The 21,847-nt window shown below is 42.5% G+C and overlaps 2 protein-coding genes across 2 annotated transcripts in view; both read right to left on the bottom strand.

Annotated features, from left to right (window-relative positions):
- The window catches only part of LOC124136779 (zinc transporter ZIP12-like), a 49,258-nt gene extending 48,432 nt beyond the window's left edge, over positions 1–826 (bottom strand). The window contains exon 1 of the mRNA XM_048380526.1: positions 444–826. Within this exon, the coding sequence (XP_048236483.1) occupies positions 444–689 (246 nt within the window). The 5' untranslated portion in view covers positions 690–826. The remainder of the gene's footprint in view (positions 1–443) is intronic.
- Positions 827–11,321: 10,495 nt separating this feature from the next.
- On the bottom strand, positions 11,322–21,020 carry LOC124136780 (serine-rich adhesin for platelets-like). Its single transcript, XM_046502808.2, has 11 exons — positions 20,709–21,020; positions 19,910–20,167; positions 19,367–19,476; positions 17,462–17,609; positions 17,066–17,143; positions 16,720–16,863; positions 16,420–16,586; positions 15,788–15,902; positions 14,588–14,691; positions 14,133–14,239; positions 11,322–13,511 (listed from the first exon to the last, which is right to left on the bottom strand). Exons 1-11 carry the CDS (start codon positions 20,824–20,826, stop codon positions 12,206–12,208), a joined length of 2,655 nt encoding a protein of 884 aa, XP_046358764.2. The 5' UTR covers positions 20,827–21,020; the 3' UTR covers positions 11,322–12,205.
- Between the last annotated feature and the right edge of the window lie 827 nt (positions 21,021–21,847).

Genomic DNA, 21,847 nt, shown 5'->3' with positions numbered 1-21,847 from the left:
CGGTGGGTCGTCAGGAGAAACGTGACATGGCGGATTGCATAGTGCTTTTGAGGACGATCACTGATGCGGAACAATGGCCCCAGGTTATAAGGTGTTTGTGTGTGTGGCAATTAAACATGCATACACACTGGCATTACTGATATATATTCCCGCTACTGCTAGGATAGTGCCCGTGTTGGTAGTTAAATATATAAATTTATGTTGATTTTTATTTTACTGACCAAAATAAATAAAAATATTTTATGTATATTAACGAATTTCAATCTAAATTAGAAACACATATAACAAATCGTACTTTGTTAAATAAAAACATGTTTAACACATGATTTTCACCTTTTCGTTACCGAGTCCGTCTTCCTCGGCTGCGTCATTCCGCGGTCGTGTTATCACACTGAAGTTGATAAACTTCATGAAAGAAATTTAATAAAGTGGCTAATACTTACCACAGCATCTTCGCAGGCTGCCGGCTGGGTTGTCTCACACTTAAAGTTGTGTAGCAATAGTTCCAGGAACCGTTCTGTTTTAGCATCATTGAGAAAAGTACTATTTGTAACCTGAGTTATAGCGAGAACTTGTTCAAAAACATCAAGACGGGTGTGTTCTGGGTGGTCCTCCGTTGCGGCTTCGATCAGTTGTGATGACGAAAAAACGGCAACCATCAAAACGATATCCAGTAAAGTAAAAGCCATGCTAAGTCGTGTTTACACCTGCGTGTCGGGTTTGCATCTGACAACTTAGACACTTTGTCGCGGAGATGATAGCTGTGAGCCGTGTGCAAACGTTTCACGACACAATATGGCGGACCACTAAATGCGTGACAAGGTGAAATGTGAATCAGTCACGTGACAGATTACCCGTCATCCGGGTGGGTTGTGCATTCAGTCATGACGGTTTACACTCAAAGCGCCGTATGTGTATCACATTTCAGCGTTCAGGCGCTAATTCATATGCTTAAATAAGTTTAAAGCTACTTATGAATTTGAGATCTCAACAGTCAATCCAAATAGATATTCTGTTTGGGCAGCTAGTTATATCACGATCAAACCTTTAAAATGTGAATAGAGTACCTGATGACCCATGACAGATGTTGAGTCACAGTAGCCAGTCTATCTCGGTTGACAACATAATTATATATCACATATATTTTGTAGCAATTCATGTTTAACAACATGTAGACATATATTTTGTTTTAATTTATGTTTAACAACATACAGATCACATATCTTTTATGTTTTACAACACATACATATTAATGATGTGCAACAATAGAGGACAAAATTAAAAACTTTGATAAAATATACAACATCCGGCCAACAGGCCTATGAGACACACAGCACAATACAGTACATAATAAAATGAAAAAAAATAAAGACGATACATACAAAGACCTAATCGCAGTACAATCTGTAATATGATACTAATATTATGGATATAGAAGGCACATATTACCTGCTAAGGCTACTCCTACGGCGCAAGTACATTTGCCTTACTAGAGCGGCTAGGGGTTTAATAAACTTCCTGCTTTGTAAAAGGAACACGACCTGGTTAACAGGAGATAGAGTAATAAACAATGGTAGACACAGAGAGAGTGTACTCTAAGTGAAGGGTGAACTGATTTCACTGTCAGCCACCCCTAACAGTGGACTACCCCAGTTAATCCGCCTATTCTTCACCGCCTGGCTGAACATGTTGTTTTAACGAATGCTGGGAAAGAGGGGGTAAACCGTCTATAGTCAAATTGTTAAGCAAAGACGCCAATGTATTGGCCATGTTTGGAATAGTCAAGGAGTAAATTATATTGGTTTTATTGATAACTTTAAAACAAGATGTATTGATATAGATAACCAACAATGGTCAGGCAGTTTAAGAACTTACTCAAAACTTTCTCTTTATTCTTGTATTAAGCAATAGAATGTATTTGAAAATTATCTAGATTGTATTCCTGTAAGTGCCTATCGTATTGCTTTGAGTAAATTAAGATGTTCTGGTCATACTTTGCTAATTGAAAATGGAAGGAAGTACTATATACCTAGAGCTAAGCGACTATGTCCATTTTGTGTAAGACCTGAAGTGGAATCTGAATATCATTTTTGTTTACAATGTCCATACTATGACAGTATGAGACGTAAGGTTCTACCTTATTATTTTTACACAAATGTAACTTTTGATCAATTTGTAACACTGTACATCTAAAACTCCATGCATAATTAATACTTGAGCTAAATTTATATTTTTTGCTTTAAAAAAGCGTAATACCTTTCTCATTAGCGCTGAAATTGTCTAATTCTGATATCATGTATTGTATAATGGGCCGGTGGCCCCTTTACAGGAGTAATATCCACAGTGCGGTAGAGCATCCACAAGCTGGTCTGGTCTCAGACAGCATCACGCGTTATCACAGGGATGGAGCGCCGGAGTCGATCCACTAAAATCCTCATTAAAATCTCCTACTCCTCCTCCTCCTACTACTACTACTACTACTACTACTACTACTACTACTGATGACGACGGTGGTGGTGGTGATGGTGTTGAACCACCGACCTGCCGCTCTCTGAGCAGACGCTCCACCCACATGACCACTGAGGCGGTCTGATTTGTTTGTTTGTTTAACGCCGCACTCAGCAATACTCCAGCTACTCCTACTCCTGACGACGACGACGACGACGACGGTGGTGGTGGTGATGGTGTTGAACCACCCACCTGCCGTTCCCTGAGCAGACGCTCCACCCACATGACCACTGAGGCGGTCTGAGTTGTTTGTTTGTTGGTTTATAGCTTACGACAAGTATAGTCGCCTCTTACGACAAGACGACAAGCACCAGTACATTGCGGTATGTGACATATGTATCAGAATGTTGTATATCATCACATAAGTGCATCTAGCTGCTTCGTTTGTTTGTTGTTTAACGCCACACTCAGCAATCTTCCAGCTATAAGACGGCGGTCTGGAAATAATCGGCTCTGGACCAGACAATCCAGTGATTGACATATTGAGCATCGATCCACACAATTGGGATACGTGACATGTATCAACCAAGTCAGCGAGCCTGACCACCCGATCTCGTTAGTCGACCCTTGCGACAAGCATAGATGATGATGATGATGATGGTGACAACAGAAACGATATAAAACTATATAGGTTACATTGGCATCTCTCTCTCTCTCTCTCTCTCTCTCTCTCTCTCTCTCTCTCTCTCTCTCGTTAGCCTGTTGTGTTGTAACCGATCCGAGTGCAATTTACTCCAATTAAACACAATATCATTATTCACGCCACTATTGCGCAGTTTAACAGTGCCGAAGGTGGATAACTCCCAAGCACCCTGGTTGTCGCGTACCGCCAATAGATAATCTGGAAACAACGGCACTTTCACGAGCACTTCAATCTGCTGCCACTTACAATTTTCAGACGTAAGTCTACCACATCTACTGCCACACAACATAATTCCAATATATTTGAAGAATGTCACATGTAGAATGATATTTTGTTCTGTCGGTCGGTGTGGTGATAACCTGGCAGATTAACCTTTTGTTATTTATATAGGTTTGCCTGGTCTCGAATTTAAGGGTAACGCAATGTTCTTTAGTCTGAAGATGTGATGAATTACATAACTTGCAAAGTTCTATTATTCTATATCCTAATGACGTCATTCGTCTGTAGAAGGGACAAGAGATTGAGTTAGGCAAAGGTAAATTCATATTCAATATTTGGAGCTGCTTTTGAATTATGTCGATTTGACATTATCAAACTTTGTTTGAAATATTGATGTTAAGATGTTTCACGTAAAGGCAGGACGTAATACATAACGCAACCTTTTATTTACGAGATGACAAAGCTTCGAGTTTAGACAATGTTATTATCGGTTATGTTAAAAGTCTCCGAGAATGTGATAATGTCATTCTGATGGGCAATATTTAATAGAGTATTTGAGTCCGGTGTTTTTCCTGATGTTTGAACTAGAGCGGTTATTATCCCTATTCACAAATAAGACGAGCGTGGTAATCCTGTTAACTACCGTGCTGTCTCATTTTTCAACGTCTTAGGTAAAGTCTACAACACGACTAACGTTCTTATCAAATACCAGAAACTCAAGTCGGCTTTAGACAGGGTTATTCGACTACTGACCACATATTTTCATCGTATGCTATGACACAGAAACGTTTAAGCAAAAAGAAATGCAAACTTCATGTGTCCTTTGAAGATTTTAAGAAATCTTTTGATTTAGTGAATCGGGATAAGTTGTGGTTTCTTTTAAAATCTTATCGTCACAGTGGTAAAATACTGAACGCTTTAAAGCGTATTTATACATGTGTCAAATCTTTTATACGAGGAAAGGTACATGGTACACCTTATTTTTACTGTCCGAGTGGTTCACGCCAAGGATGCATTTTAAACTCATTACTCTTTTCATTGTTCATAAGTAAACCGTCAAAGGAGGATATTTCTAATGGCAAATATAGAATTCAGTTATTTCCTGATTTATTAAAATATTGTTACTATTATTACTATTCGCATTGTGTAACAGACTCATTTACATTTTCATTCCGTTAAGTGGAACTTAAAGGTACATGTGGATAAAACAAAACTGCTGTATTTAGACGGGAAGGTCCTCTTTCGAGAAAGGACACTTAGCATTATAAAGGAACATTATTTGAAGTTGAACCCAGCTACAAATATCATGGTTTACTCTTTAATTCACCAGGACATTTCAGCAATAGTTTATCAGACCTAGCCATTAAGGGGAAAAGGTCACTCCTTGAATTTTTGCCACCGTAGAACAGCAGGAATATCTTTCTATGCAAATTGTGATAGTGGCGGGTGCTACCGGTAGGGCGGTGAGGCTTAAATAACCTTTTCCCGAACACCCGGTGTCATGGCTGATTTGTCAGTGATCCATTCATAGAATCACCCCCTGATCCAGAAAATAATGGATGAAATTAATGCCCTTAGGCTTTATAAAAAGGCTTTTATAAAATCAAAGAATGATAACTGGTTGTCTTGAAATAAATGTGTTGTGTGTCCAACAAGATAGAAAGAAATGTGTTGTGTGTCAGACAAGATAGGAACGAAATGCATTGTGGGTCCGACAACGTAGAAAGAAATGTGTCGTGGGTCCGACAACGTGAAAGAAATGTGTTGTGGGTCCGACAACGTGAAAGAAATGTGTTGTGGGTCCGACAACGTGAAAGAAATGGATCTTGGGACACTGACGTCTTGGATCACTGACGTCTGGGACACTGACGTCCGGGACACTGACGTCTGGGACACTGACGTCTTGGATCACTGACGTCTGGGACACTGACGTCTGGGACACTGACGTCTTGGATCACTGACGTCTGGGACACTGACGTCTGGGGCACTGACGTCTGGGACACTGACATCATCAGCGCTGTTGTCCTCCTAATACATCATCGGGAATCAAGGGTTTGAAGTCTTTCATTCACGTAATAAATACTCCGGACCCTTCGACACTAGTCATACAGACCCTGAAACAAGTATATCTAATACAGCCCATGCAAGTCTATAATGTTTGGCAAGTGACGATGACTGCACTATCAGAAAATGAAGAAAGTCTCTGGGCTCCTTTTTATTATATTTTTAATTATAATTTAACAACTGTTTTATTTGCGTAAAATAAGTTCATTTCAGAGGCTAGATGTTAGTCGCCAGCTAAAGTTAGTTTTGACGGAGAATTCTTTGCGGTGTTATTGATAAGGGAGTGGTGTTACTAAACAAAGCTACAGCAGCGACCGAGTCCAGAGCATTTATCAAATAAATCAGATGGGTTTTCCAGGTTACTCCTGGATCGTGGAATGTGTTGTCAAGATGTGGCATCCTGTTAATAACAATAAAATACTGATCAACACAAATATTCCGTACAGTTCCCCGCCGGACTTGAGAACGCATCATGACATGGTCAGTGGGTCATTATATAATCTAATTCCACTCCTAGCTTGACGGTGCCTCTCGAAGCAACATTGAAGAGAAATAGAGCGAAACAACCACACTGGACCAGAAGCTTAATCATCGCGCGAGTGCTGGTATCAAAGCACGTTATAGCTACTCACCTTTCAAAGACACCGAGTCATTTCAAACTTTGTGACATAAAGATATCCACACATTCGAGCTGCAACATTGTGCGAGAAGGTAAAGCAACGTCCCTTGAACAGATCGTGAACCCTGGACCCCCGCATCACGACGACCATCGACAACTGTCATAACATCTAATAGACTGTCAACTGTAATTTTGTATACGGACGTTGACATCGTGTCCGTTGTCACTCGCGACTTGTGATAACTTGAACTGTACCTTTTATACTTGAATCATTACGATCTTGGAATATTCCATCGTAATGAATCTGGAATGGCTGTCGGAATCTCGAAGCTGTCAAACGTCATGCGGGTGTCATTAAAGTTATATAATCACTAAGCCGCAACCAAATACTCAGAGCGGTCCAAGTGGAAATAATAAAGTAAACAGTAAGCAACAACATTGTCTTAGATGCGAAAAAATAGAATTTAGCTGAGACGTAACCCTGGAACCCTACCTTGCTAATCAAAGTCAAAACTGCCGCTCCCGAAGTTAACCGATCTATTTATAGGTGACCTAAGGCCTACATGAAGATGGAAAATACTTGGAAACTACACCACTCCTTAGTGGTATGTCATCCAAATAACACAACATGATGATGGCTTGTTTGTTGTTTAACGCCGCATCCAGCAATATTCCAGCTTCGTAATCGAGTCTGGACCAGACAATCCAGTGATCTACGCAATTGGGACACAATGTCATGCATCAACCAAGACAGCGAGCATGACTACCCAATCCCGTTAGTCGACTCTTACGACAAGCATAGTCGCCTCTTATGGCAAGCAAGGTTTGCTGAAGACCTACTCTACCCTGGATCTCTACGGGTGACATGATGCTGGTACTGTGGATGAAATCAGTGTGATGGCCTTGAGTTGTTCCAGTTGTACTGAAAGTACCTGTTAACCTTGATGAAACAGGAATATGGTCCATTTTTCATTGCGAGACGAATATGTCAACTTCAGTTCCATGGATCAAGTAGCAGCGACATTGTAGCTAAGTAGTGCTCCTCTTTAACTCCCCAACATCCTTAACTATCCACTATCTTTAACTATCCGCCATCTTTAACTATCCGCCATCTTTAACTATCCGTCATCCTTAACTATCCACTATCTTTAACTATCCGCCATCTTTAACTATCCGCCATCCTTAACTTTCCACTATCTTTGACTATCCGTCATCCTTAACTATCCACCATCTTTAACTATCCGCCATCTTTAACTATCCACTATCTTTTACTCTCCGTCAGTGCACTGTGTCTGAGCCGGGTACCCATGGTAACCTGCATGATAGTATCTCAGCGGTCTAGCACTTAGAAACCAGACCAGTACAAGCAGCCACACACGTGTACGTAGTGAAACGACCTCGAACGTGACATTAACCCCATTTCGCCTCTCCTCCCTAACCGTAATTGCTACACACTATAACACAGACGGGACAGGTGGTGGCAGAATTTTCTTTTACGTCCGCATCAATCACTCGTGCCTTCATATACTAAAGACTGGCACATGTATACGTGTTGGTATACTAAAGACTGACACATGAATACGTTGTGATATACTAAAGACTGACATATGAATACGTGTTGGTATACTAAAGACTGACACATGAATACGTGTTGGTATACTAAAGACTGGCAGATGAATACGTGTTGATATACTAAAGACTGACAGATGAATACGTTGTGATATACTAAAGACTGACAGATGAATACGTTGTGATAAACTAAAGACTGACACATGAATACGTTGTGATATACTAAAGACTGACAGATGAATACGTGTTGATATACTAAAGACTGGCAGATGTATACGTGTTGATATACTAAAGACTGACAGATGAATAAGTTGTGATACACTAAAGACTGACACATGTATACGTGTTGATATACTAAAGACTGGCACATGTATACGTGTTGATATACTAAAGACTGACACATGTATACGTGTTGATATACTAAAGACTGGCAGATGAATACGTGTTGGTATACTAAAGACTGACAGATGAATACGTTGTGATACACTAAAGACTGGCACATGGGTACGTGTTGATATACTAAAGACTGACACATGTATACGTGTTGATATACTAAAGACTGACACATGTATACGTGTTGATATACTAAAGACTGACAGATGAATACGTTGTGATACACTAAAGACTGGCACATGGATACGTGTTGATATACTAAAGACTGGCACATGGATACGTGTTGATAGACTAAAGACTGATACTTGCATACGTGTTGAAGACTAAGGACTGATACTTGCATACGTGTTGATTTACTATAGACTGGCACATGTATACGTGTTGATATACTAAAGACTGACACATGTATACGTGTTGATATACTAAAGACTGACAGATGAATACGTGTTGATATACTAAAGACTGGCACATGTATACGTGTTGAAGACTAAGGACTGATACTTGCATACGTGTTGATTTACTAAAGACTGACAGATGTATACGTGTTGATATACTAAAGACTGACACATGTATACGTGTTGATATACTAAAGACTGACACATGTATACGTGTTGATATACTAAAGACTGACAGATGAATACGTTGTGATATACTAAAGACTGACACATGAATACGTTGTGATATATTAAAGACTGGCACATGTATACGTGTTGATATACTAAAGACTGATACTTGTATACGTGTTGATATACTAAAGACTGGCGCGTGTATACGTGTTGATATACTAAAGACTGACTGATGAATACGTTGTGATATATTAAAGACTGGCACATGTATACGTGTTGATATACTAAAGACTGACAGATGAATACGTGTTGATATACTAAAGACTGGCACATGTATACATGTTGATATACTAAAGGCTGACTTATGAATACGTGTTGATATACTAAAGAATGATACTTGTATACGTGTTGATATACTAAAGGCTGACTTATGAATACGTGTTGATATACTAAAGAATGATACTTGTATACGTGTTGATATACTAAAGACTGATACTTGTATACGTGCTGACATACTAAAGACTGATACTTGTATACGTATTGATATACTAAAGACTGATACTTGTATACGTGTTGATATACTAAAGACTGATACTTGTATACGTGCTGATATACTAAAGATTGACATATGAATACGTATTGATATACTTAAGACCGCGCCGTTATACAGCTGTGTTACTTTTCGTTAGAGCGTCCATTAAACAATTAAACCACTTTCTTATCCGTATTGTGTTTTACTGGGTTTCTTCAATTTGTGTACATGAAAAGTGTCCGTTCGATAACAATACAAGGTGAGGTGAGGTGAAATGGGGTTTAACGTCGCGTCCAAGATGATTGCACTTATATAGCGATGTGCATGCACGCGTGTGTGTTTGTGTGGCTGGCTATCACTGAGATACCATGCCGCAGTTTAACATGAATACCCCACTCACACACAGTATACTGACCAGTCCTTGTTTTAGCCCCTTAATGCCGAGCGTCAGACAGGGTAACAACAAGTACTATCTTTAAACGTCTTTTGGTATGACGCGGCCGGGAATCGAACCCCGGATCTTCCGCTCCCCGGGCGGACGCTCTACCACTAGATAACGGAGGCGGTCGATGACAATACAAAATACAACTGACATGACATAATAACTCCCAGCATCCACATTTACACATTTACCTCTGACGTCTACACGTAAACACCACTCACTGGACATGACGTCTACACTTAAACACCACTCACTGGGCATGACGTCAACACGTTAATACCACTCACTGGACATGACGTCTACACTTAAACACGAGTCACTGGGCATGACGTCAACACGTTAAATACCACTCACTGGACATGACGTCTACACTTAAACACGAGTCACTGGACATGACGCCAACACGTTAATACCACTCACTGGACATGACGTCTACACTTAAACACGAGTCACTGGACATGACGTCTACACTTAAACACGAGTCACTGGACATGACGTCAACACGTAAATACCACTCACTGGGCATGACGTCAACACGTAAATACCACTAACTGGACTTGACGTCTACACTTAAACACGAGTCTCTACGCGTAAATACCACTTACAAGGCATGACGTCTACACTTAAACATGAGTCACTGGACATGACGTCTACAAGTTAATACCACTCACTGGACATGACGTCTACACTAAAACACGAGTCACTGGACATGACGTCAACACGTTAATACCACTCACTGGGCATGACGTCAACACGTAAATACCACTCACTGGGCATGACGTCTACACTTAAACACGAGTCTCTTCGCGTAAAAACCACTTACAAGGCATGACGTCTACACTTAAACATGAGTCACTGGACATGACGTCTACAAGTTAATACCACTCACTGGAAATGACGTCTACACTTAAACACGAGTCACTCGACGTGACGTCTACACGTAAAACACGAGTCACTGGACATGACGTCAACACGTAAATACCACTCACTGGGCATGACGTCTACACTTAAACACGAGTCACTCGATATGACGTCAACACGTAAATACCACTCACTGGAAATGACGTCAACACGTAAAAACCACTCACTGGACAAGACGTCAACACGTAAATATCACACACTGGGCATGACGTCTACACGTAAACACCACTCTCTGGGCGTGACGTCAACACGTAAATACTACTCACTGGACATGACGTCAACAAGTAAATACCATTCACTGGGCATGACGTCAACACGTTAATACCACTCACTGGACATGACGTCAACACATAAATACCACTCACTGGACATGACTTCTACACGTAAACACCAATCATTGGACATGACGTCAACACGTAAATACCACTCACTGGACATGACGTCAACAAGTAAATACCACTCACTGGGCATGACGTCTACACGTAAACACCACTCACAGGGCATGACGTCAACACGTAAATACCACTCACTGGGCATGACGTCTACACGTAAATACAACTCACTGGACATGACGTGTACACGTAAATACCACTCACTGGGCATGACATCAACACTTAAACACCACTCACTGGACATGACGTCAACGCGTAAATACCACTCACTGGCCATGACGTCTACACGTAAATACCACTCACTGGACATGACGTCAACACGTAAATACCACTCACTAGACATGACGTCAACACGTAAATACCACTCACTAGACATGACGTCTACACGTAAATACAATTCACTGGACATGACGTCAGCACTTAAATACCACTCACTCGACATGACGTCTACACGTAAACACCACTCACTGGGCATGACGTCTACACGTTAACACCACTCACTGGACATGACGTCTACACGTAAACACCACTCACTGGACATGACGTCTACACGTAAACACCACTGACTGGACATGACGTCTACACTTAAACACCACTCACTGGCTATGACGTCTACACGTAAACACCACTCACTGGACATAACGTCTACACTTAAACACCACTCACGGGACATGACGTCTACACTTAAACACGATTCACTGGACATGACGTCAAAACGTTAATACCACTCACTGGACATGACGTCAACACCTTAATACCACTCACTGGACATGACGTCTACACTTAAACACGAGTCACTGGACATGACGTCAACACGTTAATACCACTCACTGGACATGACGTCTACACCTAAACACAAGTCACTGGACTACACTTAAACACCACTCTTTTTTGTAAAGACATGTTGCCTGAGTTTCACGAGGTCCTGGTTACTATAGAAATATAACTAATGGTATTAAACTTGAATGTTTACTATTCATAACGCAGGTATATTTGTATTAAAATAACATATAATGTAACATTCATATACTTGTATTTGCATACCTGAGGACTAACTATATCCCATGTGAACTTGTGCATGTGCAGCATATGAACATCAACATTTATCACAAATAATATACGCAGTATCAGATGTAAAACACACACATGCACAATGTTATCAATCGCACAGGTTGATGTCATTATATGCACTTTGACACACACGACACATTGCAAACGTCGCAAATGGAAATAAAGTCATATGCACCATGGTATGCATGTGACATGTAGTGTGACCAAAATACATGTATCCAGTGTGATATTAACAAATAGACCTGAGAGTTAACATTAAATATTATCTAGTCCTTATGGGGTTGGTACGAGTCCATTTCATACCCGGCATTATATGTGGCCTTGTCTATGGACGAGTTGCTATACTGCCCGGAGTCCATGTAGTGGTTGGCCTTGTCACTGTGAGAGCGAGGCCAACCACGCTTCGTCAGGATCAACACACAAAGACCCACCCCTGCCACAGCGGCCACACACCCGCACACGATGGACGCTATGATGGCCGGCTTCATGGTGGGAAGCCCTTCGGATGTAGAGGCTGTAGACCCCAGATATTTAGACGTGGAGGTTGTAGACCCCAGATATTTAGACGTGGAGGTTGTAGACCCCAGATATTTAGGCGTGAAGGCTGTAGAACCCGAAAGCTCTTTAGACGTGGAGGTTGTAGAACCCGTAAGCTCTTTAGACGTGGAGGTTGTAGAACCCGTAAGCTCTTTAGACGTGGAGGTTGTAGAACCCGGCAGCTCTTTAGCCGTGGAGGTCGTAGAACCCGTAAGCTCTTTAGACGTGGAGGTTGTAGAACCCGAAAGCCCTTTAGACGTGGAGGTTGTAGAACCCGTAAGCTCTTTAGACGTGGAGGTTGTAGAACCCGGAAGCTCTTTAGACGTGGAGGTTGTAGAACCCGTAAGCTCTTTAGACGTGGAGATTGTAGAACCCGGAAGCTCTTTGGACGTAGAGGTCGTAGAACCCGGAAGCCCTTTAGACGTGGAGGTCGTAGAACCGGGCAACTCTTTAGCCGTGGAGGTCGTAGAACCAGGAAGCCCTTTAGGCGTGGAGGTCGTAGAACCCAGAAGCCCTTTAGCCGTATTGGCGGTAGAACCAGACAGTCCGTCAGACGTGGTGGTGGTAGGCCCCAGGGCCTCTGTAGACATGGAGTCGGTGAACCCGGCAATCCCTCCAGATGTTGTGGCTTTGGACTCAGGAACTCTGCTGGGTTCTGTGGATCGAGGACGTTGACTCGACATCGAAGCTGTGGTTGGGTGAAGTCCACTGGATATAGAGGCCATCGATCCGAGCGTTGTACTGGACAAGGGGGATGTGTAACCGGGAAGTTGGGTGGACGCTGTTCTTCCTGTGGATGCAGCTAATGTGGATGCTGATGGACCTTTTGTGACAGAGGAGGGTGTTCTGCTTCCGAGCATCGACCCCTCTTTGGTCACTACAGAGACGGCAGCTGCTGTAGGTGGCGTTGTCTCACTGCTGGTGGACGTCATCCTGGTGGATACTGCGCTTGCAGTTGGTCTTGAATATATGATGACAGGTGTGGTGACGTAGTCGGAGACCCCCGATGGTGCCGTCACAGTCAGCACGACGTCCCTGGAACAACGTGGTATAGGAGGTGCAGAGGAAAACGATGTATGACACAACACAAGACTATTGCACTTATATAGCGACATGCATGCACGTATGTGTGTGGCTGCTTGTACTAGTCAGGAATGATGCCGATTTACAGAGCTATGACACTGAGATACCATGCCGAAGGTTAACACGAATACCCTACTCAGACACAGTATACTGACTCTGTGGCGACCAGTCCTTGTCTTAGCCCCTTAAAGCCGAGCACCAGACATGGTAACAACTAGTACCATCTTTTAACGTCTTTTGGTAAGACGCGGCCGGGGATCAAACCCCGGACCTTCCGCTCTCCGGGCGGACGCTCTACCACTAGACCATGGAGGCGGTCTCGAGAATTGTAAGCAGGGACGAGGAAGGAATCAATCTTACGTTCTGTTCGGGTAAACGTTAGGGACGAAATTGCTCAACGGAATCGTGGTGAATGTTCTCACTCTAACACACACTCTCACTCTCTCACTCACATTCTCACTCTCTCACTCTCACACACACACACACACACACACACACGCGCACTCTCTCTCTCTCTCTCTCTCTCTCTCTCTCTCTTCTTGGCGTCAGCCAGATGTAGGTGATGTTACTTACCCTGCAGTAGATGGCGCTGTGATATTGGCTGTTACAGTCACAGTACCTGTGTAGGAGTGGCCTTTCATTACGGTGAAGGAGTTGGGGCTGACAACAGGCTTCAGAACCTTCAAGCAATGGTAAATGTGTTGAAGTGCAAAATCCGAGAATATAGTTTAGATCAAAAACCCGTGCTGCAACTGGAGAAACGACCACCGTCATTTGTTTGGTGAATATACGTCTAATCCATTGGCAAAATGACGACACCTTGTGTACCATGTCTGCATTCAGTGATGAGAAGGTGGTTATTCTGTTATTTATGTTCATGGAGTAATTAAGGCGTGTGTACTTATGGTTGGAAATAATGGACAGAACGCTAAATTGTCTACTCGAACTGGTGACGACGAGCCATTAGACGATGAATAGGAAAAACTATTTGGAAGTATCTCTACCGCGTGGTGATGTTCTATACACACCGTGTTTGTTGATGTAACTTGAACACTGAACGACCCAGGAACGCCATAATTGGTAACAACAAAGGGAAGATGTACACCGCCCGTGCCCGATGTTGAAGACTCCCCTGTAGAAATGCAACAAAGAACTTTATCAGCGCAATAATAACTGTGAGTGAGTGAGTTGGATTTAACGCCGCTTTTAACAGTATTCCAGTTATATCACGGCGTGTCAGCTTAATGTGGGAGGAAAGCCCGAAGTGATGCAGGTCTCAGACGTTTACCACTTCGATGAACCCCACGAGCACGGGTATGGTGCTGACAAACCTAGAAACATAATCGGGGCGAACCAGGTTTCGAACACACAATCATACGTTCCTGGCGTGCCAAAGGGACGCAACTCTGCACAGCGAATCGCGGCGCCTTAGACAAATTGCTAATTTTAAGTGACATCCTTCAATAACGGCAACATAGCCCTTCAACTAATTTACCCAGCTAAACTGGAAATAGAAGATACCAGTATAACGGCTTCATTTGTTTCATATTTAGGTCTTTGCATAAAGATAAAGTGACTGGAAACTCTCCTCAACTCTCTACACTTCGCAACTGTTGTGGTACAATCTAGCATACTCTTTCTTCGAAGTGTTCAAAGAGCGTCATACGACTCATGCTCAAAAGTTGTTTGATCATGGTTACAACATATTACGCCTCAGAAAAGCCTTCAAAACGTTTTGTGGCAGACATCGGAGGACATTTTCAAATTGGACGCATCAGTGACAAGAATGATGTCCGATGCAATTCTCTATTTTGACTTGTACCAGATGGTCCCGTGTTTTTTGTCGGGGGAATAATAGACTTGCCTTTGCATGTGTTTGTGACGGGTGCCACCGGTGGCAGCGGTGGCAGCTTTTCGCGAACACCTGGTATCATCACTATGTGATAGTGATTCTTAAACACATGCTCATGCTCTAGCCGGAATCGAACGATGTACTCTGCTGTTAGCAGTGATTTCTTATGATTATGAAAAGGGTTTCTTGTCTCTTTTATTTATTATAATTGTTTTTATTATTTAAATTATTTATGAGCTAAATTGACTTGTTACAGAGGATAGGTTAAGAGCATTGTTTTTATGGAGATCAGGTTAACAGCATGGCTGACAGTATATGTGACTCGATCGCGAGAGTGACGGTGCCGCCTGATGTTATCCTCAACACTCCTGCCTACCCGCCGTGATGTTGAAGGTGACCTTGAACTCTGATTCCGGAGATACAGCCGTCTCCGACATCCGTGTGAAGCTGTTGCCATGGTTATCTATCCCTGATATTCCAAGTCGCAAGTCCTGTAGATTGCACGGTAAACATAATCATAAAATTGACAGAATACACATGTATTTGCATACATATTGAGGTTAAACATGTATGTGTCTACGTATCTGAACGTACTTCTGATGTCGTGAGTGACTTTGTAGTACCGTAGCAGCGTCTGTTAATACGTAATCAAGAGGAATTAAATAATCATATACTTCATTAACATGATGGGTGAGATGGGTTCATCCATGCTTTATTAAGTAACTCAATTTATCCCGGCGTACCAGCATTATTGAAACATTAATGTCTGTAAACATTCCCACTTTCGTTAAACCTGGGCCCAGGTGTGTGGAGTGTGACAAATCAAGAATCATCATAACGGTGAATCTGGTTTCGAACCCACGACAATTTGATTGCGGTACACGTAAGGTGTGCAACTCTGCACTGGGCCACCGATGATCCCACTAAGTACAGATACTCAACAGTGAGTACCTAGTCTCGGACAATGTACATCAGTGCTACAAGAAACAAAGACCTCAGTGGTCTTACCTTCGCAGGAAGATTTATTGCTGCTTTATAGCGGGCGCCCGTACGTCCCACAGGTGTCAGAACTGCAGATTTGATGACGTCACCATTCAGTGCGTACAACGTCACAGCTGTGATATTCTGTGTTTTGTCGACACCATTAATTTCTATGGCCAGAGTTAGATTTATTCCTGAAGGCAGAGAAATGTAAAGAAGTTGATCACCGACACCATCTTTATATGAGGAAATATAATTAGATTCTTCCACATCCAACAGTTTAGTTGACAGAAATGTTACAAATACAGAACAATGACGAGGACGCACCTGCTGGGGGATCTCCTGGCACAGAAATGGCGTAGCCTGTGTCTGGATTCAGCATCATGAACTGGGCCTGAAAACTGACGTCACTGTCCCCTTTGACGATGACGTCATAGTGCAGCATGTCGCTGAAGTGAAGCTTCCAAGAACCTGAGCGAGAGAGAGTAGTGAGTGAATGAGTATGGTTTCATGCCGCTTTTAGCAATATTCCAACAATATCACGGCGGGGGACACCAGAAATTGGCTTCAAACATTGTACCCATGTCGGGAATCGAACCCGGGTCTTCGACGTGACGAGCGAACGCTTTAACCACTAGGCTTCCCAAGATATGCAAATATGTCTGTGTCCTACCTGGGCTTGGCTTGACTATCTTGTACACAAGTGCCCCAGCACTATCCACAGCCAGCGTCACCTTGCCTACAGCCGCTCCTGCAACGACAAACAACGTCATCTTTAAGCCTCGCCCGAGTAACGTTACAGAAACACCACCGTAAGCATAAATGTTGATCGTGGCCAACCAGCGTCCGTTTTTCCCGTTTCACTGGATGCACACGGTCGTGTGTGACAGAATATTGACATCAGTATGGCCTTGACCTTCGAATGTGCAATACAGCTGACCGGAAGACTAGGATGCTGCAAGTTCTTGATATGTTGTTGATTAACCTTCGTCATGAAACTGGTTGGTGCTTTATCAATCATCAGTGGTAACCTCGTTCTGTCTCTACAAGATGCAGCCAAACTACTGACCTTTAGGATCTGAGAGTTGGATGGCAGACTTGGTGATGTGACCTGTGACCTCCACCAGAATCAAAGTCAGGGCAGAGTCGACGTTGAAAGTCACGTCACGTGGTGGTGTAGCGTTGACACGAGTCACCATGACTACCACAGGCGACGCCTGAATGGTCAAATAACGAATATTAATGTTATAAGTTGTGGTGTCTTTAGTTGCCGTATACGGTGTCATATTATGTTAGCAAGAAAATATTGGGCGAGGCGTGAACCGAGCCCAATATTTTCCTGCTAACCTAATATGACACCGTATACGGCAACTAAAGACGCCATAACGAATTTATTATGACGAAAAAGTTACATTTTTTGGTATCTTTGTCGCACAACAGGTATGAACGACAGGACCAGTACATATGTTTCCGATACAACGCTTAAATGTAAACATAAACGTTAACAATGGAATATATGATGCACTAAATGTGAACGTTTAAAGTACTATAGCTAAAATGGACAGAATTCCAGACATCTGCGGGCCACTGTAACTTGATAGCAGTCCGCTTTCCCCCTACGACGGGCTGCTATCTATTCTATTGCTATGTGACGTCATTGGCGTCACGTTTCTTGTTTGTGACGTCATCCCCTTGTATGTTATATGACGATGCTATTTGTAACTCAATGACCTTCGTTGTAAGCTTTTTTTCTCTATAATTATTATAAATAAAGTCACAAACGTGGTTTCTTTAATAAAAAATGTCTTTGTTCATCACAATTAATGATATTAAAACATATAACGTTTGTCGAATAACGATTTTCTGTTCCAGAAATTTCATGTGAAATATGTGAGATGGGTGTTGGAAAATTCAAAATGACTGTTACTGACGGTATACGGTCTCATATTAGGTCAAGCTCCTCACAGCGATAATCCGTTCGCGGAGCTCTCTATGTACTATCGCTGCCACCAGTCAAAACTCCCCACTGTGAGAGGTGACCCCAACCATGCTTGGAGTTGAACTCGCAACCGAATGACCATTATGCTTACAAACAAGTGACGACAGTCGTGACGCCGAATACACTTACCGCTGATAAATTACTTTCTTTCTTTGTCAATTTGAATTTCTATTTCATTAAAAGTATCATCTTTAATTGATATAGTAAGAATGTAAGGGAGAAGTTGGTTGATTTTCCGTTAGTCTGCAATCTCGAACCAATCTGATTATTAGAACAACAAAGTAAATTCATCTGGAAAACATGGTCAGTCGTAAACCTTTTCAAAATGAAATATGATGGCATTTCCAAAGACATAAACAAAAGTATAATCGTTACTAAATATGGGGTTAGAGGGCAAATCTCAAGATTCTTGTAATGGCCGCGCCCACACTGGTGGCAGCGATGTTACCGAGAGTGTAACAAAGTAGTCACGCGCTGGGAAGGAGCTTGATATTAGGTCTGTAACAACCATCTTGGATTTTTACTGACGGTATACGGGCTCATGTGGGGTCAGTACTCCTGCTCTCTGATTGGTCAATCTCACTTTGAGGCATAATAATTGTAGATATGTGCCCACGGATCGCCAAGCATTGGCATTCCAAAGCATACAACACACTATAACTATTTTCTTCCTCATCCTTCCATGCCTAAAACACCCAACGGAACTCCATCATTAACGATTTTGAATTTCCCTCTCTCTCCTCTTCCCCTTTCATATCTGCACACCCGCCAGAGCTGTTTCAGCCACTGTGGTACTGGAGGCGTGGTCTATAGTTGTCACGTTACTGTCAGTCTTAAATCTCCTCCCCTCTCATTCATATCTGCACACCCACCAGAGCTGCTTCAGCCACTTTAATGCTGGAGGCGTGGTCTACATCTGTCATGTTACCGTCAGTCTTAAATCTCCTCCCCTCTCATTCATATCTACACACCCACCAGAGCTGCTTCAGCCACTGTGATGCTGGAGGCGTGTTCCACGTCTGTCTTGTTACTGCCAATCACAGATCCACCACTCAGGGCTGCTAGGTGGGAATATATGTCAAGACCTGAAAACAAAATTAACAATATCGCAATTAATGACAAGCGAAAATAGGCATATTCTCTGGAAAGAATACAATGTTCAATTCTTGATTCAAAGTGCAAACGCTCATCTTTCTTGAGACGAACGTTGGCAATGGTCATAACTCTGCTTCCAGAAGACAGGATCTAAACTCGAGTGTGCGCATGACAACAACTGCGCAAACGTTATGTATTATGAGTGAGTGACTATGGTTTTACACAGCGTTCAGCATTCTAGCAACATCGCGGCGGATAACACCAGAAACTGACAGTGTACTCCTGTGGGGAATCGAGCCCGGGCCTTCGGCGTAACAAAAGGACCCTCTACTTGGCTTCACAACCGCCCCTGCATTAGGACCAACCGTTGACTTCCTTGGTCATTGGTTGGCACACTTATGAAATATTGTTGAAGTCGTTTACCTGAACTCCTATGAAACCTTCTTGTTCCTGGATTAGTGTTTGATCGCCCAAACACATCGTATATACCCTCCGTTCTCGGCGGACTGTTTGATCGCCCAAACACATCGTATATACCCTCCGTTCTCGGCGGACTGTTTGATCGCCCAAACACATCGTATATACCCTCCGTTCTCGGCGGACTGTTTGATCGCCCAAACACATCGTATATACCCTCCGTTCTCGGCGGGCTGCCTGGCGCCAACTTCTTCGTGTTGCTCTCTAAGATGGAAACGGGGAGGTGAGAAAGTCGCGCTTGGAGGATCAATATAAGCAAAAGTATAACCTTGTTAATCCGAACGAAACCAATCCCGATACAAATCGCCAGGATTAAACAAATTTCGGAGACCAAATCATGGTACCTGGGTATGTGCTTTCATGTTTAACTTTCTCCATCTCACGTGATTTCACTGTATTACGAATGTTAGGGAACTTTCAAGTTTAGTTCATAATATACGTCTCGATTTTACTTGCGAAAGGTTTGATTATTATAAATTGAGAATGTATACAGGTTGGTCGTGTGTCTCTCAAAGGAATTCAACCAAATGTTTTTTTCTGACACTGTTTGGTGTTTATTTGATCTTAAAGGTTTGAATATATATGGATATTAGAAAACGATTGAACGATTGGTTTTTGCCTGAAGGTATTAAAGAATTACCTTTGTTATAAAATAAAACAGTATTCAGTTAACTTTAAACCCCAAAATTAACTTTTAAAACCGATTTCAATATGTTAGGATATAAATACACATCGTTGTTCTCACCTTTATTGACATCATGTCGTTTATTTCCTAACGCCCGACTGTGTGAGGTGTCAACAGGCAGACCACAACTCAGCACAACACAACACAAGAACAACACACCCGTAATTCTCGCCGCCATATTGGTTCTGACAGTATGCGCGGGGATCGTGCGCGGGAATCAACGTCATGCATTCCAGAACTCCGGAAAAGTCCTCATATTTGCGCAGCAACCGTCATTCTGTACACTGACGTTCTACATTCCCCAGTCGTATAAACAAATGCATTACTGTCATCGATTTGAAGGTGTGACGCCGATTAGACGGCGGGTGTGCACCCAGGAACTGTTGACCTAGGGACAAAGGTGAGAGATAGGGATAGCTAGGTGCTATATATAGCTCTCATGACAACTGGACACATTGCATGGCTTCACTGTGCGATATCGCAGTGTACTTATTGTAGAGTTGTCTCTTGTGCGACACACTCACACACTCTTGTGCGACCGTAGATTGGTTAAATGAGATACAGAGGCTGATGTCGGTCATTCTCATTAGGACTGACCCACTGTGGCAAAAGATGAAGTCGCAGTCAGTTGTCATTCTGGCCATTAGGTTCATGTTTGTCTGACTGTTGGGGCGGACCATGGATGACGTACTGTTTATCTCATGTCGTCATGGTGACGCGTGCGTCACACTCAGTTGAGACAATGCCTGTGGTGGAATTTGAAACATAAACATACTTGATAGCAGCCACAACTGCCGTCATAGTTCTCATGTATATATCGCCTTTCGAAACGTTTTATTAAAGTTGAAAGGTTAATTTGGAACTGCAAGTCAGGGCGATACCCTGCATGATCAATCAAGTTTGAGTTTAACGTGGATTCAAGCAATATGTCCCCTGAGGCCGAGACGTGTGGGAGGAATAATGGCTTTGGTGAAATCTACGGACGTGGTGCTGACAGACCCAAGATTCTTTATTGAGGAGAATCAAAGGTTCGAACCCACGACCACTGAGCCACCCTACCCAAGGGCAATGCGTGTTACAACGTACGTGAGCACCCAGTCACATACGTGGGAACCCCACATAGACTAACACACACAGGTTTAGCTAGGGAACATGTTGAACATGTACATGTTTCTTTTTGTGATCTTAAAAGCTAAAGC

Source organism: Haliotis rufescens, unplaced genomic scaffold (assembly GCF_023055435.1).
Source record: "Haliotis rufescens isolate VD_foot unplaced genomic scaffold, xgHalRufe1.0.p SCAF_31, whole genome shotgun sequence".
NCBI classification, from domain to species: domain Eukaryota; kingdom Metazoa; phylum Mollusca; class Gastropoda; order Lepetellida; family Haliotidae; genus Haliotis; species Haliotis rufescens.
This window is presented reverse-complemented; position numbering and strand designations above follow the sequence as displayed.